Source organism: Coenobita brevimanus, chromosome 49 (assembly GCF_032717465.1).
Source record: "Coenobita brevimanus isolate Jiangsu-jjx chromosome 49, ASM3271746v2, whole genome shotgun sequence".
Classification (NCBI taxonomy): Eukaryota; Metazoa; Arthropoda; class Malacostraca; order Decapoda; family Coenobitidae; genus Coenobita; species Coenobita brevimanus.
In genome coordinates this window covers 8352378-8377302 of record NC_137002.1, presented here as the reverse complement: position 1 = coordinate 8377302, position 24925 = coordinate 8352378, and the positions used below count along the sequence as shown (strand labels likewise).

At 44.6% G+C, this 24925-nt stretch overlaps 1 protein-coding gene and 1 non-coding gene across 2 annotated transcripts in view; both read right to left on the bottom strand.

Annotated features, from left to right (window-relative positions):
* mahj (LisH and WD40 domain-containing protein mahjong) overlaps window positions 1-23091 on the bottom strand; it is a 104094-nt gene extending 81003 nt beyond the window's left edge. The window contains exons 1-3 of the mRNA XM_080272103.1: window positions 22939-23091; window positions 19054-19284; window positions 15457-15652 (exon numbers count right to left, since the gene is read on the bottom strand). Coding sequence (XP_080128229.1) covers window positions 15457-15652; window positions 19054-19284; window positions 22939-23091 — 580 coding nt within the window. The remainder of the gene's footprint in view (window positions 1-15456; window positions 15653-19053; window positions 19285-22938) is intronic.
* On the bottom strand, window positions 21836-21954 carry LOC145399585 (5S ribosomal RNA). Its single transcript, XR_013897329.1, has one exon. It is a non-coding gene; the product is annotated as a 5S ribosomal RNA (ribosomal RNA).
* Window positions 23092-24925: the final 1834 nt, after the last annotated feature.

Genomic DNA, 24925 nt, shown 5'->3' with positions numbered 1-24925 from the left:
CGCTCACCCACATCATTCTTCTCGCAGTGAGGAGCTCTCTTACACTCACCCACCCTGCATTGTGTTGCATCACCACCGTTATGCAAGCTGCTATTGTAGTGCATCGTAACTATTGTAAGTACGAGCAGTGCTGTGAGCACAGCAGTGATACTATACATGTGTAGAGTGCAATTTTGTGTGAATTTTGGCCTAAATAAGTGATCACGTCTGGTAAGGGAAATACACATGGAGGTGTTAGTGGAGACCCTACGCGGGGTGGTATGCGGCCTGCCAACACAGTGTTGGTGCTGGTGATGTTCCCGCGAAGCATGCTCGTAAAACAGTGTCTCTGGAAGTGAAGCCAGATATTCTTAAGTGCCACGACAAAGGCGAGGGTGTGTATGCCATCACCTCAGCTGTCCACCTGGCCCAGTTGACTGTCTCCACCATTACCAAGAAGGGGGAAGCCATTAAGGCTGTAGCTGGGAGGTTGCAACCTTATCCATCTCCAGTATCACCCACCAAAGACAGCCTGCAGTGGAGGAGATGGAGCGGATGTTGCGCATGTGGGTGAAGGACCAGAACAGGAGGAAGGTACCCATGAGTCAGGTTATCATTTGCACCAAGGCTCCCTCATCACAGGAGGAAGTAAAGGTGAGATGGAATCTTGACGATAGTGAAATATTTAAGGCTAGCCATGGGTGGTCTGACTGCTTCAAGAGGCGCGCAAACCTGCACCATGTGAAGATGTATGGCGAGGCGGCGAATGCGGATACGGTGGCGGCAGCAGTGTTTCCTGACAAGCTGAAGCGCATCATCGCGGAGGGTGGCTACAGTACGGAGCAGGTCTTGAATTTTGACGAGACTATGCTCTTTTGGAAAAGAATGTCCTCAAATACATTCCTTGAAACAAAAGAAAAGTCTATGCCCGGGTTCAAGACCTCAAAGGACGAACTTACACTGCTGATGGGGGGAAACGCTGAGGGCGACCTCAAGCTGAAGCCGCTGCTGGTCTACCACCCCGAGAACCCCAGGGTTCTGGTGGGGTATGTGAAGGAGAATTTAGGGGTGATTTGGAAGTATAACAAGAAGGCCTGGCTGACTTCCGACATCTGTTCTTCATATATTCACGCCTACCTCTCTCATGTCCCCAAGAGGCATGCCTCCTGGAAGAACTTAGCCAACAGATTTCTCGTGGTGGTAGACAATGCGCCTAGCCACCCTCCCATGACGAAGGACTGGGCAAGCAACGAGTGGTGATCCTGTCCTCCAACACCACGTCCTTGTTGCAACCCGGTGATCACAATGTTTAAGGCGTATTACCTCCACTGCATTATGCAGCAGTTGATAAGGGCCTGTGACAGCGACAACAAGACGACAGTGCAAACGTTCTGGAAAGAGTATAATATACGCCATGCCACAGAGAACATCACTGCTGGTTGGAGGAACTTAGCCAGCCCACCATGAACAGTGTGTGGTGGAAGCTGTGGCTGGAGTGCGTTCACTCCTTCACCGGCTTCCCCGTGGACATGCTAGTTCTGACCGTGCAGTGTGTGAGGCAGGAAATTGTTGAACTGTTGCACGAGGCGGGCTTCGGGAAGGTCGACGAGGAGGACATGGAGGAGGTCGTGGAAAGCCACAGGGAGAAGCTCAGCAATGAGGAGCTCCTCAATATGGAGATTCAGAAGGTGAACCAGAAGGCACAGGAGGAGGAGGTCATCCCTGAACTGAGAGCCCTCAACATGAACATTCTCAGGCAGATGGTGACCAAGTTGGACGAGTTCATTGCGCTTATGCGCACACATGACCCTCCTCCAGGATGAAGCATGGATGCAGCTGATTGGCTGGAGAAGGGGATGAAGGTGTACAGGACGACACTAAAGGAAAAGAAGAGGGCAGCCAAGCAAACTACAATCACTACCTTCTTCAAATAGGCCCCCACCATGCCAGCAACCCACAGAGGATCTCCCCAGCCCTCAACAAGCAGAGCATCTCCTCAGCCCTCAACCAGCAGAGCATCTCCTCAGCCCTCAACCAGCAGAGCATCTCCCCAGCCATCGACCAGCAGACATACACCCAGGGCCTCCTCCTACCGAGGACGTGCTTGGCCCCGAGTGCTGGACCTCACCTCCAGCCGATCCCTGTCTCCCATGTCACCTGTGTCTCCGCTGCAGCACTCTGCCACTCCGTCGGTGCCTTCCTCACCCCAGCCTCCATCTCCCACACCATTTTGGCCACCGCATCTGTCTCCCTCGCCACCTCACCGGTCATCGCAGCTGTCCCCCTCACCACCTCCTGTGTCACTGAATCGAACTCCATCGCCACCCCCGGAGCCATAGCATACCCCCGGAGCCATAGCATAGCACCCTATTGCCACTGCCTGACTGAGTCATTGCATTGCACCCCACTGCCACTGCCTGTCACATTGCACCCCACCGCCACTGCATGAGTCATCACATCGCACCCCATCACCACCCCCAGAGCCAGTGCATCAGTCTCCCACTACAATCACCCCACCTTGTCACGCTTCCCCCCCCCAACCCACCCCTGGAGATGGGGTTTGAGGGTTTTGAGGAGGAGGATTGAGTGCTAGGGAGCACCACATGTCCCCTGGCCTCAATTGGGAATGGCAAGGACGACAACCAGGACTGGACATGGACTAACAAGAAGAACGTGATGAAAGGTGTTACATTTTCTGGCCTAGCTATCTTTTATGATTTTTCAGATTTTATTTGTTGGTTTTAATGAGTTTGGAGAAAGCATATGACAGGGTGGATAGACAAGGATTGTGGAAAGTGTTAAGAATATATGGAGCAGATGGGAAGTTGTTGAATGCTGTGAAGAGTATGTACGATGGTGCGAAGGCTGCAGTGCATGTGGATGGTGAACTAAGTGAATTTTTCTCTTTGAAAGTTGGTTTGAAACAGGGATGTGTCATGTCTCCATGGCTGTTCAATCTGTACATGGATGGGGTAATAAGAGAGGTACTGTACAAGGTAGGGTAGTGGATGTTGGAGTGGCCCTGGTGAGAGAGGATAGTGTTTGGAAACTCCCTGTACTGTTGTTTGCAGATGATACTGTGTTGTTGAGTGAAGATGAAGGGGAGCTGCAAGGCTTGGTGGATGAGTTTGAGAGAGTGTGTAAGAAACGGAATCTAAAGGTGAATGTAGGGAAGAGTAAAGTGATGGTCTTTGAGAGAGGTGAAGTTAGTGAATGTAGAGCGAGGTTGGATGGTGAGGAATTGGAAAATGTGAGTACGTTTAAGTACTTGGGTAGTGTGATGAGTAAGGATGGAGGTTTGGAGGGTGAAGTGCTTGAAAGGGTACAGCAGGGAAGAAAGGTTGCTGGTTCTTTGAAAGCAGTGATAAGAAACAGGGAAGTAAGCATGGAAGTGAAAAAGTTACATTTTTTTTTTTTTTTTTTTTTTAACGTGTCCGACTCCAGGCAAAGGCTCAGGGCCTATTTCTTGGGGGCAGTGGCCTATCCCAAGGCCCAGTAGTCCTCCTACACCTCCACATGTCACCACTTCGGCGCTAACACCCACCGTCCATACTGAATACATGCTAGGGCTGTCTCATACAGGACTGGTGTATTAGTATTAGCGGGGGTAATTTTACGACATGTCGGCGGGTCATCTGGTAGATCAGGAAAGTCTGCTTTTTAGGAAATTCAAATCCTTAAACTGTTCCCTGCCCCAGCCGGGATTCGATCCTGGGTCCATTAGGACTGCAAGCCGCCTCTCTACCGATTCAGCCACCGCCTCAGTATTGTGATACCAACTCTAATGTACGGAAGTGAAGCTTGGACATTGTTGGAAGGACACAAGTCGAGTGAGAGCAGTGGAAATGAGTTATTTAAGAGGAGCCTGTGGAGTCACGTGGAGAGACAGGCTGACGATTGAGGATATAAAGGAGCGTTGTGGTGTGGATGTGGATGTGATAGGAAGCGTTATGAGGAACACACTGAGGTGGTTTGGCCATGTGGAGAGGATGGAGGGTGAAAGACTGACGAAGAGAGTGTATGTGAGTGAGGTGGAGGGGGGAAGAGGGAGGGGGAGGCCGAGGATGAGATGGAGGGATGGGGTGGAGAGGTATATGAGAGAGGGGGGTGTGAGTTGGGAGCAGGGCAGTGAAATGGTGGGGGACAGGGCGACTTGGAGGCGATTTGTTTGTGGCCACCCCAAACGGGATTGAGGCGTCTGGCAATAGATAGATAGATAGATAATGAGTTATTTACTGATGTCAGGCGTATGTTAGCATCTTTTATGGCTGTCAGGCCATTGAGACTGGCTTTAAACTTCTTTTTGGCCTCATTTGGGTGGGTTTTACAGCTGTTAGGCCATTGAGACTGGCTTTAAACTTCTTTTTGGTCTCATTTCGGTGGGTTTAGGACTTGGTTGGGGGTGAAACCCAAGGCTGAAAACACATCCCTATACATGTTAAATTTACCTCAACATATGATACCCTGCCCAGCGATGGGTTTTTACCTAACCAATTACATAATTAAACTAGGGTATACCTGTATCCGTTCTCGCAATATCTGGCCCAAAGCAATATCCACCACTTTTTGCTCAGCCCTATTAAAACAATATCCAGTAAAATTACGCAACATTCGACTCAGAAATGGGAAGCAATCAGCCCTCCAGCTCAGGCACGGGCCCCAATAGGCGCGTGGGCAGACTGCACACCGAGCCAATCACAATGCATTACAGAAGCAGCTCACCCGGAGTGCCAAGCCTACCACCACTCTCTCAGTCTCTTCCATGGACACCATACAATGACATATCGGTGAGCCCTGACTGCGGTGGCTAAACCCTAGTGCTGTGAATTAGTCTGTGGCCTCACATGCTTCACTCACTGCTGAAGTGCTGTGCCCTAGAGTTCTGACTACCGTATACAGTAATCCCTCCACTATCCGACGTAATAGAGCCAAAGGCACGTTCGGAAAGTGGTCCTGTCCGGATAGTGGACACCAGCCTCCTGGACTGGTACTTATGGATCCTAACTCAGCCTAACTTTGAAAGCCACCTAAATAACTCCCTACCGGACATGCATAGCACCTATTTAAACCTATTTAAGACCCTATTCACACCAATAATGGACATAAAGCATGAAATAAATGAAAAAGAACCAAAGAATGTGGAATTAGAAGTGACTGTACCTCAGCCAGGGTACTTACATCACTGTGGCTGCCTTTCTAAGGTTTTGGCAGTGGTGAAAATGCTCCTGAAGCACGTACAGTAATCCAGTGTTGTGCTGCACTTAATTCTTTACACTGTGAGTTATAATTGTTTAACACTGCACATTGTTCTTAAATGCACCGCTGCAGTTCTACCCGCCAGTTTAAACTGCCAATTTGCACTCCACAGTTGATCCTTTGCACTCTAAGTTCAAATTTCTTAACACTGCACAACACTGTAAATTCCCATGTGGTCTAGAGGCGAGGTATTGCAGTATATTCACTGTTTATTCACAAAAAACGAGCACGTGTGGCTTCCAGTGCGATAAGCATCTATTCACAATCGAAGTTAGGGAGTAACCGTTGATGTCGGTGAAACAGAGTTGCCAGATCGCAACAGCCACATTACCAATCTCCTCAGCTTTCATTACCAAATTTAACTTTTCATTACCAAATTCATAAAGTTAGCATTTATTCTTCAATAATTATATATACAAGTGGAAATACATGTAATCACTCTCCTTATAATTAACACCATGTTGATTATTTTCACGCTATGTAGGGTAGCAGATTAATCAGAGAGAGCAAACAATCCACCATCTCCTTCCTGTGTATCCTCATACATGTGAAAAATCCGTCTGGTAATGCATTATTCTGATTCATTACCAAACGAATTTTTCATTACCAAATTGGCCCACATTTGGTAATGAAAAATGACAAACGGCAACCCTGACAGGGAAGGAGGTAGGGGGCAGGAAGGAAAGAAGGGGTGAAGGGGCCATGGTGTAAGCAGCTGTTTGGCACCGCACGGCAATTTCAAATTACAGGTGGGAAAAAATTCAGATTTTGGGGGGATTTTTTTCTTTTTTCAGCCATTTTTTGGTTCCGATGGTCAAGGCCCACAATGACCGGTAAGTGGGGATGTCCGGAAAGTGGGTGTCCGGAAAGTACAGGGATTACTGTAGTGAGGACGTATCTGTAATTATCTAACCCCCACTGATGCAAACATTAGGTGGGTACAATATGATTATATTACATACTGTATAACTGTACTACATGTACTGTATCAATATGTATGTTATGTTTAATTTTAATCATTTACTGATGGGTAATATTAATAATAATAATCTGGCGTTTTGTTTCTCAAAAGCGCCAGTTCTTCCTTAGGGGAATTCACTAGCTCTCGACACATACATTATTTTTACAATTACAAGACTTGTGACATTTCTTGTATATAATACAAGCTACATCATATATACATGAAAGTGGCAATAATTAAACCCTATAATCATCCATCATAGTACCTCTCTCCAGGTCATAGCATTTTGAAAAAAGAAAGGCTTTCAGCTGTCTCTTAAAGGATTCAACAGTAGAGAGTTGTCTTATGGACAATGGCAATCTGTTATATAATCTAGGGGCTCTATATGCAAAAGAACGATCAGAGAAAGATGACTGGTGAATGGCTCCTGGCTCATCAAGACACAAGGAATCATCTTCATTGCGTAACATCACACCTGGGCGTGTCGATGGGAGTTTTAACAATTCAGCAAGATACTTCGGTTCACCAAACTTAAGAACCTTGAATGTAATAAGACACTGTTTAAATTCAGTTCTAGCCTTTACTGGTAACCAATGCAACTCAATCAGAAACGGGGTAGTTGAGGATCTCGGGGAGAGACCAAAGATAAGCCATGCCACCCTGTTCAACACAGACTGAACTTTTGTTAGTATATTATTTGGAAGACCAGCCCACAGTGAATTACAATAATCAACACGAGACAAGACCACTGCATGGACCAATGTTAAGAGGCACCGTCTATTCAGGAATTTTCTCACAGAGTACAGATTTCTGATATACAAGTTAATGAAATGTTTTTAGGATATAGGGTCAAGAACGATAGCAAAACATTATCCAGCTTGATGCCAAATGGACAGCCAGTTGGGGATACTATGTCATATTCCACGTGGGGGTTGGCTGAATAGATGAGTTTCCGGTCAATTTTTTTTTAAAGTAAGGTATTTGTCTATCTATCTATCTATCTATTGCCAGACGCCTCAATCCCATTTGGGGTGGCCACAAACAAATTGCCTCCAAGTCGCCCTGTCCCCCGCCATTTCACTGCCTTGCTCCCAACTCACACCCCCCTCTCTCATATACCTCTCCACTCCATCCCTCCATCTCATCCTCGGCCTCCCCCTCCCTCTTCCCCCCTCCACCTCACTCACATACACTCTCTTCATCAGTCTTTCACCCTCCATCCTCTCCACATGGCCAAACCACCTCAGCGTGTTCCTCATAACGCTTCCTATCACATCCACATCCACACCACAACGCTCCTTTATATCCTCAATCGTCAGCCTGTCTCTCCATGTGACTCCACAGGCTCCTCTTAAATAACTCATTTCCACTGCTCTCACTCTTGACTTGTGTCCTTCCAACAATGTCCAAGCTTCACTTCCGTACGTTAGAGTTGGTATCACAATACTGTCATGTAGTAACTTTTTCACTTCCCTGTTTCTTATCACTGTTTTCAAAGAACCAGCAACCTTTCTTCCCTGCTGTACCCTTTCAAGCACTTCACCCTCCAAACCTCCATCCTTACTCATCACACTACCCAAGTACTTAAACATACTCACATTTTCCAATTCCTCACCATCCAACCTCGCTGTACATTCACTGACTTCACCTCTCTCAAAGACCATCACTTTACTCTTCCCTACATTCACCTTTAGATTCCGTTTCTTACACACTCTCACAAACTCATCCACCAAGCCTTGCAGCTCCCCTTCGTCTTCACTCAACAACACAGTACCATCTGCAAACAACAGTACAGGGAGTTTCCAAACACTATCCTCTCTCACCAGGGCCACTCCAACATCCACTACCCTACCTTGTACAGTACCTCTCTTATTACCCCATCCATGTACAGATTGAACAACCATGGAGACATGACACATCCCTGTTTCAACCCAACCTTCAAAGAGAAAAATTCACTTAGTTCACCATCCACACGCACTGCAGCCTTCGCACCATCGTACATACTCTTCACTGCATTCAACAACTTCCCATCTACTCCATATATTCTTAACACTTTCCACAATCCTTGTCTATCCACCCTGTCATATGCTTTCTCCAAATCCATGAAAGTCACATACAACTTCTTTCCCTTCTCTAGAAACTTTTCCACTAAAGATCTAAGAATGAATATCTGATCTACACAACCTCTTCCCTTCCTAAAGCCTCCCTGTTCTTCTCCGACTAATTTCTCTGTTCTTTCTCTAACTCTGTCAATAAGTATCCTACCATACACTTTTCCTATTATACTAAGAAGACAAATGCCCCTATGATTACCACACACTTCTTTTTCCCCTCTTCCTTTGTACAAGGGAATAATTATACCTGACTTCCAATCCTCCAGGACTCTACCTTCCTCCCAGACCAATCTGCACATCTTCCACATCCATTCTACTACTATCTCTCCCCCATGCTTCAGCATTTCACCACACACTCCATCAATTCCTGGGGCTTTCCCTGATTTAACTTTCTTCATTGCTTCCACAACTTCTATCCTACTGATTTCTTCCTGTCTTCTCACCTCCCTCCTTCTCCCAGCCATTCCCCAGCCACTTATACTCGCATTACTTCCATCCTCTATGTTCAACAATTCCTTAAAGTGTTCTCTCCATCCGCTCACTTTTTCTCCCTTCTCCACTAGTAATCTACCATTTTTATCTTTCACTCCCCTGCTAACTTCACTTCCACCCTGTCTTACTCTTTTCACTTCTTTCCAGAACATTTTCTTACAGTCCCTCCACTATACAGTAAACCCCCGCTATAATGTGGTTCAGATATTGCCGGTTCACTTTATCGCGGGATTTTCATTGGAACCTAAGTATTTTTACATTGCGGGAAACCTCGCCTCATCGCTGTTTCCGCAAAGCCTACTACGGCTATTTTTAGGGTACAGTACATATTTTACATCTTTATTTTCAGTACTGTATTCTGAAATTAATATGTTTATGGTATTTTACATCTTTATTTATTCTAAAATATTAATAGCTGTATTAATTAAAATAATAATTAAAAATCGGCCAACATATCTGATAAAATACAAGTGAAATCGTGGCACGGGGTGAGGAAATACCCAGACTCATTGGTAGGTGGCACACAATTGCCTGGAGCCTTACCAGTAGCCAATTCAAACATGCTTTACATTTTTACTTGCCGCTGATTGGCTGCTGCCGACGCGCCCTCCTCAAAGGAGAAAGACCGCACCGCACCTCCCAGTTTACCTGACAAGCACAGGCGTAGGTGGAGACACTTCAGCAGTCTGATGCACAAACTCTCACTGCCTCCCATATGCTACATTCTGCCTTCTTTATTGTCCAAACAGTTGACTCATTCACCCCAAACATACGGTTCTGAGCCAGTTCACAGGCATAGGTGGAGACACTTCAGCACAGTCTGATGCACTAGCCCACACTGACTCCCGTTTAGTCCCGTATGCTACGTTCAGTCTTCTTTATTGTAAGAACAGTTGACTCACCCCAAACACACGGTTCAGAGACAATTCACCATCAAGTCAATTCACCATCAAAACATGGATGATTCCCTGTCATTCTATAAATATACTTATTATTGATTAATTAATACTTTAATAACTAATTTTCAGGGGGATTTTATAACTCATATAATTAAAAAACTAGTGTACTGTACTTGCTGAATAAACTGGTATGTAAATAAATGACGGGGAATTGTCCTGACGGAGAATTGTCGCTGACATTCCCCCCTTAAGTTTGTCCAACACTTTAACTTTCTCTGTCAGCAACATCACTTTACTAGTCCGTTTTGGTGTGTTACCACATGCATCACTAGCACTACGCTTAGGCCCCGTGTTGACAGACAAGGCAAGCAATCACTGGAATGCAGAAAAATAAGCCACAAATAATGATTTGCGAGTCACGCATGGTTCGACCATCGGATTCAAACTAACTGTGTGGTGCGTGGTAGACCGACCTCCCACACTTACGTTTCGCTCACCGCCCGCAGAAATGTCGTCATAGGCGCCCTCTCAAGAGCTGCACAACTAATATACACCTTGTACTGAACTTCATGATCATCATCATCTTCAATTCATCTCATTCATCATCAGTGAGTACCCGTACTGGTTTTTCTTATTAATAGACAATAAATAGCCATTTTAGGGGTAGCGTCGATACATCGCGGATTTTTGCTTATCGCGGGTGCCTTTGGAACATAACCCCGCGATAAAGTGAGGGTTTACTGTACACTCAAATTCCTTCCAAATTCCTCATCCAATCTCTTCTTACTCTCTCTTACTAATCTTTTCACCTCTCTCTTTCTTTCTACACATAACTCTCTCTTCCGCCACTCAACTTCTTCCACGCCCCTATTTCTCATCCATTCATTGTATGCTTTCTTCTTTTGTGCCACAGCCTGTCTCACCTCTTCAGTCCACCACGCTGTTCCTTGCACCTCCCTCCGTCTTCTCTTCCTTCCACACACCACATCACATGCTGCACATATTTCTTCTGTAAATATCCTACACACACCTTCCACGTCTCCCATTTGCTCTAATTCATATTTGCCCAATCGTTCCTCCACTTCTCTCTTATACTCTGCCTTTTTCTCATCCTCTTGTAACCTTTCCACTCTCCTTGCAACAGGTAAAAAATACACAGAAAATTACTGTGCAAACCATTTTTTCCAAAAAAAATTGTGCAGATATGAAAAAAATAACAGATAAAGTAGCTGAAAAATCACGTGACTAGGAAATGGTCTCTGATTGGTCGTGACGTCACTGCTCACACTGAGGCAGCATAGCAAACTTTGTTTACGTCTAGCACGCATACACTACGCATATTTCTGATCTCCAAGAGTGCCCAGTGACAAGAGGAATGATCGCAAGTGTTTCGTTCCAGTGTGTAAGAGCACAGACAAAAGTACACCTGGGAAATTATTCCTCTGTGTACCATCCAATAAGAATAAACGAAAGCAGTGAGGGCTGGCTGCTCATCGGAAGTTCCCAGTGCTGGAATGCAGTCTTTACTATCTATCTATCTATCTATTGCCAGACGCCTCAATCCCGTTTGGGGTGGCCACAAACAAATCGCCTCCAAGTCGCCCTGTCCCCCGCCATTTCACTGCCCTGCTCCCAACTCACACCCCCCTCTCTCATATACCTCTCCACCCCATCCCTCCATCTCATCCTCGGTCTCCCCCTCCCTCTTCCACCCTCCACCTCACTCACATACACTCTCTTCGTCAATCTTTCACCCTCCATCCTCTCCACGTGGCCAAACCACCTCAGTGTGTTCCTCACAACGCTTCCTATCACATCCACATCCACACCACAACGCTCCTTTATATCCTCATTCGTCAGCCTGTCTCTCCACGTGACTCCACAGGCTCCTCTTAAATAACTCATTTCCACTGCTCTCACTCTTGACTTGTGTCCTTCCAACAATGTCCAAGCTTCACTTCCGTACGTTAGAGTTGGTATCACAATACTGTCATGTAGTAACTTTTTTACTTCCATGCTCACTTCCCTGTTTCTTATCACTGCTTTTAAGGAACCAGCAACCTTTCTTCCCTGCTGTACCCTTTCAAGCACTTCACCCTCCAAACCTCCATCCTTACTCATCACACTACCCAAATACTTAAAAGTACTCACATTTTCCAATTCCTCACCATCCAACCTCGCTGTACATTCACTGACTTCACCTCTCTCAAAGACCATCAATTTACTCTTCCCTACATTCACCTTTAGGTTCCGTTTCTTACACACTCTCTCAAACTCATCCACCAAGCCTTGCAGCTCCCCTTCGTCTTCACTCAACAACACAGTATCATCTGCAAACAACAGTACAGGGAGTTTCCAAACACTATCCTCTCTCACCAGGGCCACTCCAACATCCACTACCCTACCTTGTACCTCTTTTATTACCCCATCCATGTACAGATTGAACAACCATGGAGACATGACACATCCCTGTTTCAAACCAACTTTCACAGAGAAAAATTCACTTAGTTCACCATCCACACGCACTGCAGCCTTCGCACCATCGTACATACTCTTCACAGCATTCAACAACTTCCCATCTACTCCATATATTCTTAACACTTTCCACAATCCTTGTCTATCCACCCTGTCATATGCTTTCTCCAAATCCATGAAAGCCGCATACAACTTCTTTCCCTTCTCTAGAAACTTTTCCACTAAAGATCTAAGAATGAATATCTGATCTACACAACCTCTTCCCTTCCTAAAGCCTCCCTGTTCTTCTCCAACTAATTTCTCTGTTCTTTCTCTAACTCTGTCTATAAGTAACCTACCATACACTTTTCCTATTATACTAAGAAGACAAATGCCCCTATGATTACCACACACTTCTTTTTCCCCTTTTCCTTTGTACAAGGGAATAATTATACCTGACTTCCAATCCTCCGGGACTCTACCTTCCTCCCAGGCCAATCTGCACATCTTCCACATCCATTCTACTACTATCTCTCCCCCATGCTTCAGCATTTCACCACACACTCCATCAATTCCTGGGGCTTTCCCCGATTTAACTTTCTTCATTGCTTCCACAACTTCCATCCTACTGATTTCTTCCTGTCTTCTCACCTCCCTCCTTCTCCCAGCCATTCCCCAGCCACTTATACTCGCATTACTTCCATCCTCCACGTTTAACAATTCCTTAAAGTGTTCTCTCCATCTGCTCACTTTTTCTCCCTTCTCCACTAGTATATATAATTTTCTTCACCATATAGGTTCATACACACCTAATTATCTCAAATCTGGTCAAAAAATTGTGCTTAATTTAACTATTAATAAAAAATTAGGATTCAGTGCACAAATGTGATGAGGTTAGAGAGTATTTCTGCTTTAGTTCACCAATACGCCTTGACAGACTTCTACTATGCACAAATACTGATTTACAGTGCAAATAAATGTATTTACATGTTATTTTTATAGACAGAGTTAGAGAAAGAACAGAGAAATTAGTTGGAGAAGAACAGGGAGGCTTTAGGAAGGGAAGAGGTTGTGTAGATCAGATATTCATTCTTAGATCTTTAGTGGAAAAGTTTCTAGAGAAGGGAAAGAAGTTGTATGCGGCTTTCATGGATTTGGAGAAAGCATATGACAGGGTGGATAGACAAGGATTGTGGAAAGTGTTAAGAATATATGGAGTAGATGGGAAGTTGTTGAATGCTGTGAAGAGTATGTACGATGGTGCGAAGGCTGCAGTGCGTGTGGATGGTGAACTAAGTGAATTTTTCTCTTTGAAAGTTGGGTTGAAACAGGGATGTGTCATGTCTCCATGGTTGTTCAATCTGTACATGGATGGGGTAATAAAAGAGGTACAAGGTAGGGTAGTGGATGTTGGAGTGGCCCTGGTGAGAGAGGATAGTGTTTGGAAACTCCCTGTACTGTTGTTTGCAGATGATACTGTGTTGTTGAGTGAAGATGAAGGGGAGCTGCAAGGCTTGGTGGATGAGTTTGAGAGAGTGTGTAAGAAACGGAACCTAAAGGTGAATGTAGGGAAGAGTAAAGTGATGGTCTTTGAGAGAGGTGAAGTCAGTGAATGTATAAGCGAGGTTGGATGGTGAGGAATTGGAAAATGTGAGTACGTTTAAGTATTTGGGTAGTGTGATGAGTAAGGATGGAGGTTTGGAGGGTGAAGTGCTTGAAAGGGTACAGCAGGGAAGAAAGGTTGCTGGTTCCTTGAAAGCAGTGATAAGAAACAGGGAAGTGAGCATGGAAGTAAGAAAGTTATTGCATGACAGTATTGTGATACCAACTCTAACGTACGGAAGTGAAGCTTGGACGTTGTTGGAAGGACACAAGTCAAGAGTGAGAGCAGTGGAAATGAGTTATTTAAGAGGAGCCTGTGGAGTCACATGGAGAGACAGGCTGACGAATGAGGATATAAAGGAGCGTTGTGGTGTTGATGTGGATGTGATAGGAAGCGTTGTGAGGAACACACTGAGGTGGTTTGGCCATGTGGAGAGGATGGAGGGTGAAAGACTGACGAAGAGAGTGTATGTGAGTGAGGTGGAGGGTGGAAGAGGGAGGGGGAGACCGAGGATGAGATGGAGGGATGGGGTGGAGAGGTATATGAGAGAGGGGGGTGTGAGTTGGGAGCAGGGTAGTGAAATGGCGGAGGACAGGGCGACTTGGAGGCGATTTGTTTGTGGCCACCCCAAACGGGATTGAGGCGTCTGGCAATAGATAGATAGATAGACATGTTATTTTAATATTTATACAAGAGAAGAGCCTCACGAAATGGGGAGATGAAATGAAGCACAAGGTTCTGAGGGTAAAATTAACTGCAAAAAAAACAAAAGTGATGACATATAGGGCAGGTGGCAGTACTATCAAACCAGAGAGAGTGTAGCCATATGCAGTTTGCCATTTGGGTGTCGGAAGTAACACCATCTTGTGCAGTGTTTGTGATAAGCGGATGCATAAGAGATCTAAAGGTATTAGGGGTTGACTGCGAAATATAGCTACTTTCGTGTGTACAGCGTGTTGGGGAGAGCATGTAGAGACTGTCAGATGTGAAAGGATTGATCTTGCCAGAAAGACAGTGTGAGAAGGAGTTCTGTTAGTTGGGGGACATGTTATGTGCTGGAGATGGGGATGGAGGAAGTTCAGAGAGCTGTTGCCTCTCCTAACATTGTGAGGGCTCTCCCTTCAGGCTACAGGATCTTTGTATGTGGTATGTGTTAAGGGTGCAATGCTGTACAGTAGTTAGACCTGGGCAGTAAAGGAAGAGGATATTCATAGGTTCAAACATACTGAAATGAGAGTGATTAGATGGATGTGTAATGTGTCTTTGAATGCGAGGCCCGGGGGAGCTAAGAGAAGTAAGGGACTGGAAAGTATTGGTGTTGTGATAAGGAGGGGCAGACTGAGATGGTTTGAGCACATTCAGAGGATGAAGGATGACAATTCGGTGTGGAAGAAAAGAAATGCAAACTCTGGAGGTAAGGGTGTGAAAAGCAGACTGAAAAAGACCAGGGATGAAGTCACGGAGTGTGATCTCAGGAATGAGAGACTGAATGGGAGGCTGCCACAGATCAAGCAGCATGAAAAGCTGCCATTAGGTGACCAAGGTTGACATATGCAAACATGTTGGAGGCTTTATAAATGATACAGAATGAAGCATCTCAACTGCCCATCTCTCTTATGTCAAAATACATCAAATGATGATGAGGTACTGAGAAGCCTCCTAAGCCACAAAGAATATAGCCTTGTCATCTACCCTTACCTTCATCCTTAAGCTGCCACAGTCTCCTCAACATAATGGGAACAAGGTGGTTGTTGTGATCCCTGAAAGAAGCTGCAATCTCTGGTACATCCATGGCCGCTGCAAGCAACCCCGTCGCATACGTCCGAAGGGGCTCAGGGCCTTTCTCAGCCCAGGTGTACAGGCGCATCACTGTAGTTTCAGACTCATCGAACACCTGTGGAAAGTGATCATCATCATTATCGCCATCATCATGCAGATCTCTTTTTCCCACTTAAATGTTGGGTGAGGTAGAGTATATAGAGAAAGAAAAAAAAAATCAGTTAGGACAAACCAACAAAAAGTCTGCCCAACTTAATTCATCACATGCTCCACCCACCATTCAAGTCCTCAGAATCCTGACTCCACCTCATGGCAAAAACATCAACACATACAGTACACAACTTAAAAATGTGTGTGTAAACGTAAACTGACAATGGTTACAAACATATATTTATCTGAATCAACAGAGAAATGTTAGACTTGTCAAGCATTGGGCCAGAAGGGAGATATACAGGGCAAAATCTGAGTCTCAAAAACTTTTACTGAATAACCTAAATAGTGCCAAAAGGAAGGCTGTGGTATTTAAAGTGGTGAGTCAAATGAAGTGGGAAAACATGGATATCACAGGTGAGCAATGTGTGAACATGAATGAAAGGTAGTGGTGGACAGCAAGGATACAGAAGATGCCAGGAGAGAGCATATAACTGGCTGCTGAGTGAGGAATTTGACTGGAACAGGGGTCTGTAGTCAGCGGATCTAGCATTTGGCCCTTGGCCTCTGATTGATGATGGTACTGTGAGCAGGGCAATAGGCATGATGCAGTTGGGGAAGGCAGTAGGTATGTCTGGGTTGACTCCTGAAATGATGAAGGCCTCATCAGATACAGGAGTGGAGTTACTGACTTGATAAATACAGTTATATATATATATATATATATATATATATATATATATGTGTGTGTGTGTGTGTGTGTGTTGTCCCGGATGGCTGGCTGAGAAGTGTGACTAAATATGTACAAGAGGAAGGGTGATGCCCTGGAAAGAGGATATTATTGAGGCATAAAACTTTTGGACCAGACAATGAAGGTAATAGAGAGAGTTCTAGAAGGTATGATTAGAGAAAGAGTGAATACTGATGAGATGCAGTTTGGATTTATGCTAGGCAAAGGGACTACTGATGCCATATTCACTGTTTGACACCTTCACAAATAATACACAGAAAAGAATTGGGATCTGTACTTTGTTTTTGTTGATTTAGGGGAGGCCTTTGACAGAATTCATTGTGAGGTGGTGATATGGGCAGTGAGAAAATTTGGGACTGAGGGGTGGGTGGTCAGAGAGGTTATGTCTATGTATGTGGGTGTCTGTACTCAAATGAGAGTGCATGGAGATTTGAGTGACGAGTTTTCTGTGAATGCTGGCATGAATCAAGGGTCAGTCTTGAGCCCCTTACTGTTTGTCAAGATCACTGAAGTTCTCTCACATGACCAGAAAAGGACTATCATGGGAGAGGTGTGCTGATAACTTGGTGCTGACTGCTGAAAATGAAAGGGAGGTCCAGACACAGAATGGGGCACATGGGTTTAAATGCAGATAAAACAAGTGATGATATACAAGGCTGTTGCTGGTGGCATAAAAGAAAAGGGAGAAAGGCCACGTGCAGTTTGCCACAAGGGTGTGGAAGGTAATTTCATCTTGTGCTTCCATTCTTCCTCTTCCGTCTTTCTTTCCTTCATTCTTTCCTCTTTCTTCTGCCTATGGGTGACTTTACATTCCCTCTTGTGTCCTTCTTTCCTTTTCCTTCTGCCTATGGGTGACTCTACACTGACAGACAAGCCAAATGGTTGCCCTTATACCAGGAAACCATTTACTATGCTGGGCAGTAACTATATAACCAAATTATGGCACCCAGTGGTTTAGTGGGTAAATAAGGTGCTCCAATCGGATTGAGCCTTGTGATGAGGAGGGGAAGATTGACATGGATTGGGCATGTTGAGAGGACAGAGGATGACAATTGGGTGCACAACGTGAGAGATGAGAACACTGAGGGTAAGGTTGCAAGGGGAAGACCAAAAAGGACCTGGGACAAGATCATGGTGTGACCTCAGGGATATGGGACAGAACAGGGAGGCTGCCACAGATCAAGCAGCATGGATAGCCACTATTAAGCAACCAAGGCCAAAGCATGCAAGCATGGAGCCTTTGTAAATGATACCAACCAACCTGTGGAATACCTAGATCAAGGCTACTGAAGTACTATAGGACTAGAGCTGGATTATGAAACTGAGACTGACAGAAGGGCCATACATTTATTTGAGCTCCATTTTTTCCTCTACCTAACCAGTGACATACCGGTACAACAAAACGAAAAATTCACGTGTAATTTGCCTTTAAATTTTCTGCTAAGCACATAAATAAAATGAAAAATGTAAAAGTTTCTGTTTTACGTTTATTTGTTTATCTGCATTCTTCTGTGTCTGTCAAAGGGTCAATGAAAAACAGTGCAGGCCACTACTTGAACAGTCCTAATCTTAGTTCGTTTGTTTGTTTTTGAAGGTTCCAACATGCTTGCATGCATTGGCCTTGGTCGCCTAATGGCAGATCTCTATGCTGCTCGATCTCTGGCAGCTTCCCTATTCACTCCCTATCCCTGAGGCCACACTTAATGACATCGTCCCAGTTCTTCTTCGGTGTACCTCTTACAACCCTACCCCTAGCATTAACACTTCTCACTTTCTGCACCCAGTTATCATCCCCCATCCTCTCCACATGTCCAAACCATCTCAATCTACCTCTCCTCATCACAACACCAATACACTACAGTCCCATCCTACCTCTCAACTCTTCCTTCGTAAACCTTGCCCCCCCAAAGGCCTCACACCCAGGGACGAACTGCACATCCATCTCATCATTGTCATTTCTGTACGTCTGAGCCTGCGAATATCCTCTTTTACTGCCCAAGTCTCACTACCATACAGTATTACACTCCAAACACATGCTGCATACGAAGATCCCTTGGCACAAAGGAGAGGCAGCAGCTGCCTGAACTTCTTCCAACCTCTCCTCACTCTGGCCAGAGAGCTAGCTCCAGCCCCACCTCCAGGACATAACATGTCTCCCAAACAACAGAACTCTTCCACACACTCAAGAGACTCACCAGCAAGTTCAACCCTTTCATGCCTAACAATCTCCACCTGCTCTCCCCAACACACCGCACACATGAAATAAGCATCATCTCGCAGTCTACCTCTAATACCAATACATCTCTTATGCACCCACTTATCATAGACACTGCACAAGATGGAATTACTTCCTATGCCCTTGTGGCAAATCGCACATGGCCACTCTTCCTCCTCTCTGACAGTACCACCACCAGCCATAGATACCATCAATTTTGTTTACCTGCATTTACTCTTAAGGCAGTAGATGTCTACAAAACACCCAGTAGATGTCTACAAGTAGCAGTACAGTATTGAATTCTGCTAAGTCTCCTGCACATTCCAGTGAAGAGAAATAGATGGAATTAGAGGGATAGGAAGGGGAACTCTTATTAACTCTCTCAGGCTCCTACACTTACCTCTGGGATATCTAGGCCATACAAAACATCCAGCAGCAGTCTACTAGCAGCAGTATTGAGTTCTGTTGAGTCTTGTGCCAGTCCTAAGGAGGTGAAGTAGTTGTCACGTAGATAGTGTGAGACCAGCTTGGTAACGAAGGCCTCTTTCTTGAAAAGCACTCGCAAAATCAGACCCACGGCACACTCAGGGTCTAATGTAACAGGATGGCGGTCGTCAAAGGGGTCAGGATCCTTGAAAGAGAGGAGAGAAAAAAGAAGCAAAATTAGCAAAAGAATAAGACTGGGGATCATGTCAGTTGGAGGGAAGGCAGCCTGATGGTGGAGGACACAGTGACAAGAAGGCAACTTGTCTGTGGGAACCCCTTCTAGGATTAAGACATCTGGTTATACACAGATGGAAAAAAGGACAGTGTGTATCACAATTAAAGTGGTGTTATGAGTCACTGCAACACCTTTACCTTGGCAATTAATTTTGTACATTGCACCTCAATATCCTCTTGTATATTACTGAAGCAATGACAATACACGCAATTTACAACAGTATTATTATTATATAAATAACAAACAAAAAATGTTACGATGTGATATGCAAAGTAAAGCAATAAGGAAGAGGTGCTATGAAGCCTCACATTTCACCTGGAATACAGCCATGGGTGTGTTAGAAAGAGGAACAAGATGACTTATGATATCTTTTCTGAGGAAGTTTTTTGTTTCTCGCTCAAATAATTCAAATTGGCTGATCAGGCATGGTTTGCTTGGGTTGGGTTATGGTGGGTTAGATTAGATTAGATCAGGTTAGGTTATACTATAGTCGTTCTATTTTATGAAGGCAGTTTGGGTGGGACGCTCTGGGACCTCACACTGTTAGCTCTGTTGTCACATCCCCGCCGACACACGTAATTATTTGTGTTCACCTCTCTCTCTCTCTCTCACTCTCCTATTTGAAGCTAGTAACTACTTATAAATGAATTTTAAACACTCTGTATAGATGTAATTCAATAAAAAAGCTGTAGTATAGTATACATCTCATAAGACTTGTCAGAGTTGCCTTTGAGACGTTGTCAGGTGGTGACACAAGGGACAGCCCTGCATGAGTGGGTCATACTCGGTCAGTCTCCCGCCATGGAAGCTATTTAAAAAAAGAAAAAAGAAAAAAAAAGAAGCACCTATAGACTTTTACCTCAGGGGTGGTGTGGAAAAAAAGTAGGATAGAAAAAATTAAGAAAATACAATTAGTAGTAGTTAATATATAATATGAGAGAGAGAGAGAGCGCACGTGTGTGGCGACGATGTGGCAACAGAGCTAACAGAGTGAGGTCCCAGAGAGCCCGACCCAAACTGCCTTGATAAAATAGAACGACTGTAGGTTAAATTATATTCATGCACGTTTGGTTAGGTTAGGTTAAGCTAAAAGGAAAAATATTATGAGAAATAAGAGGTGATTCATTTGCATATACCCCATATGGGTTTAAAGCATGTGGCTGCAGATAAATAGACAGACAGATATACCGTATAGACATAGAAATGACAAAGAACAAACCTTTCTAAGGAAGTTAGAAGCTTCTCTTTCAACCATTCACACAAGCTCATGAGGTGTGGTGTGCAGTAGATTAGGTTAGGATGGTTTTGGTTAGGTTAGGTTGGGCTAGGTAGCAAGGTGGCTTAGGTTCAGTCAAAGTACGTTACAGTAAACTGATTATGTTAAGAAAAATAATAAGAAAATTAATAAATAAGAAGACAATCCGACCTTTTCAGGAAGTAGGTAGTTTCTCACTCAAACAATTCACACTGATGATGTATGGTATGGGTAACTTAGGTAAAGGTTTGGTTAACTTAGCTTAGGTTCAGTTATGTAAGGTTAAGATTAGTTTAGGTTAAGTTAATTTGGTTAATCTATGTTAAGAGAAACAGTAAGTGAAATGAGGCGATTCATTTGCAGCTACCCCTTCCAGGATAAACAGACAGGTAGACGTAGAGACAGACTGACAGATAAACATACACACACATGGACAGACACATACTGTGGAATCTCATAAATCGCTTGATACTAAAGAGCAGAATCATAAAATGTGGCAACATCATACAACAGTTGGCAGCATAGGTAACTCATGGAAGTTACACAAAATTTGTGGATGCAGCCTCAAAAAAGACAGTTTTCCGATGCCCCATTTATTACACGCCACCATTACCTCAAAGTCAGCATGTCTAGTCAGGCATAAACCAATCATAGTCAAGAGTGTTAATTACTAAACCAATCATATTCAGACACAGCACTTCCTATAAGCCAATCACAGTGTTTCCCTCCCATGCTAAACATGAAGGACATGTGCACTTGATGCCCCAGTGCCCGGTTGTGTCTCCTCTCCATTGTTAGCATGAGGTTCTAGTGTGGTTTATGAGATCCCCCCCTCCCCACCCCGGTGCTTCCTCTGCCTGCCCAGTGTTACCATGGTCAACCATAACCCTCCTAAGCCTACAACTTCTTTGAGGAACAGGAAGCAGCCAACATTAACTTACACCCAAATGTTAGATATGATAAGGAAGACTGACAGTGGTGAGAAGATAGCCACAGTTGCCCACCATTACGGACTCAACAAGGTAATTCTTTACCAAATGGGCGCGGCGATTCCACCTATAACAAAATCACGATCTCACGTTATGTCCATCCATCCATCCATTGCCAGACGCCATGTATCCCAAATGGGGTGGCCAAGGGCTTAGAGTTAATTGTTTTACAGGGAGGGGCACTAATCCTCCACCAACCCCACTTGACACGTAGGGATGCCAACAGCATCTGGTGTTCCTAGGCGGTCACCCATCCAAGTACTAACCAGACCCAACGTTGCTTAACTTCGCTGATCGGATGGGAAGCGGTGTACTCAACGTGGCATGGCCGTTGGCTAATTCCGGCATATACAACACAGATAGTTAACTGCTGAAGTGTGACTGCAAGAAGTGAGAGGAAAAAACAGAATACAGTACAGTATATCTATTTTGGGGTATTTAAGGAAGTGGGCAGGTTGCCCATGGTAGTGTTTACTGATGATCTCTCCAACTGGCCACGCTGTTTACCAACCACCACTCCATCTGGACGCGTCAGTGTATTCTGTGTCAAAGCTATGGGAAACTTAATGAATTAACCTAACCAAACCAAACCTAAACCAACCTAACCTAACTTGCCTTAGACGGCCAGCTTTCGAATTTAAAAATGTGCATTAGGAATGTAAGATATGGCCATCTACTGGGAGACATAGGCAGAATATTTATGCATTCTAAATCCTAATTTATAGCTTTCAGAGGTAAGTTTATTAAAATGTCCAGTGGCTGTGGTAATCCAGGAATAATATCAAGTAACCTGTGGATGACTCATTTCAATAGAAAATATAGAAAAGTTGTGCCCCTTTGGTAAAGAATTAATCTCAGCGAATCGACAACTCTTACAACAACATGGAGGCAGCTGAGGGCGACAACAACACCACTTCCGTTGCCTCCACACTGGACTCTGAGGGATTCCTGATGAGGAAGCAGCACACTTGCCTAGTGATGAGCGGCTGTAGTCCACCTCAAGCCTCGGAACCTCTCCCCCCTCCCCTATCCATTCAAGCGACGTTGTGAGTCATGGTCAGGTAAGAATCTTACAATATTATTCATTCCCATTAAATATGATTTACTAATTTCTTTTCCAGGTTGTTAGCGTTTCCTGGTGACCAGTTTGATGTAAGTTTGGTGTAAGGGGGACAACACTCCGAGATGACAGATCCATAAGTAATTTCTACTTGTGGAATTCTCAAATCGCGGCATGAGCTCAGTACCATAAAGCCGCGATTTAGGAGATTCCACTGTAGACAGATAGACAGACAGACAGAAATAAAAGGACAAACCAACCTTTTTGAGGAAGTTGGTGGTTTCTCTCTCAAACAATTCACACAGGCTGACGAGGTGTGGTGTGGGGTCACGTGTGGGAACTGCTTGGTCTTCCTCCCACTGACGGATGATCTCCTGCAACTCGGCAACCACATCCTTGTTTGAACCTGGCATCTTCCTGACTTCTCTCTCTATTCTTTTTTTAAGTACCTTCTGTGTTCTGTGGAGATACCCAAAATTAGAGAAGAAAGGTAGTGGATGAGAGGTAGATTGAAGATGATGCAGATGGATAGGTGGAGTATGAAGAATGGGTGACCCGATGACGGAGAACAGTGATTTGTTAGAAGGTTAGATTAGGATTAAGTTCTCTCTCCCTTTCCTACAACTTGTCAGCCATATCCTTTGTCTGAACCCAACATCTTGACTTAGTAGAGGCATCTGTCTCTCATATACACTCAATCCTTGACTAACACGATTTTGTTCTAACGCGCTCAGTATAATGCAATAAGTCATACCAACAGGAAGAAAAACTTGGGTTCATGCAGGAAGTCAGCTGGCCTGGTGACAAAATTTGAGAGTCGCACACGGTGACGTCACCTGCCAGACTCGCCAAGACTGGCCAGCTTACATCTGGGTACCTGTCCTGGGCACACTCAAGGCTGTATGGTTAGACAAAAATTTATGAGTTTTGCAAATTTTGGGGACGAAATGGAACAAAAATGTCTGCTAATCAGGAAAAAAATTATAGTAGTTTCATCCATGCGCTCTTGTATACTAGCATTCAGTTCTAGGTACATTCTTCATTCGATTTCATGCTTCAATGCCCTCCCTTCAGCTCACACCCCCACTCTCTCATAAACCTGTCCACTCCATCCCTCCATCTCATCCTCAGTCTCTCCCTCGCTCTCCCCCCCTCCACCTCACTCACATACACTCTCCTCATTAGTCTCTCGCTCTCCATCCTCTCCACATGGCCAAACCATTTCAGTGTATTTCTCCAATGTTTTCTATCACATCTGCATCCACATCACAACTCTCCTTCGCTTCCTCATTTGTCAGTCTGTCTCTCCAAGTAACTCCATATGCTCCTCTCAAATACCAGTAACTCATTTCCACTACTGGTTGGTGGTGGCGACCATCATCCACTCACTTGATGTAGTGCTGCCTACTTCTTCCTTAGCCTTTATCATTCTTTTTCTGTTCCTGCCCTCCTCTCTTCCTATTTCTCTCATCTTTCCTGTCACTTCTTATTGCTTTTCTTTCCTTTACAGGTGGCTTTACATTGAATGATAAGCCAAATGGTCTCCTGTAAGCCAAGAAACCATTTACAACATTGGGTGGGAACCATATAACCAAACCATACGTGCTCCCTACGTATCAACAAGTGGGTTGGTGGAGGGTTAGTGCCCCTCCCCGTAAAACGAATAACTCAAATTCAAATGGCAACCCCTTACGGAATTATGGCATCTGGCAATAGATAGATAGACAGATTAATTCCACTGCTCTCGCTTTTGACTTGTGTCTTTCCAACAAGGTCCAAGCTTCACTTCCATATGTTAAGACTCTATCTATCTATCTATCTATTGCCAGACGCCTCAAACACCTCCACGTTGCCCTGTCCCCCACCATTTCACTGCCCTGCTCCCAACTCACACCCCCCTCTCTCATATACCTCCCCCTCCCTCTTCCCCCCTCCACCTCACTCACATACACTCCCTTCATCAGTCTTTCACCCTCCATTCTCTCCACATGGCCAAACCACCTCAGTGTGTTCCTCATAATGCTTCCTATCACATCCACATCCACACAACACTCCTTTATATCATCATTCGTCAGCCTGTCTCTCCATGTGACTCCACAGGCTCCTCTTAAATAACTCATTTCCACTGCTCTCACTCTTGACTTGTGTCTTTCCAACAACGTCCAAGCATCACTTCCATACGTTAGAGTTGGTATCACAATACTGTCATGTAGTAACTTTTTCACTTCCATGCTCACTTCCCTGTTT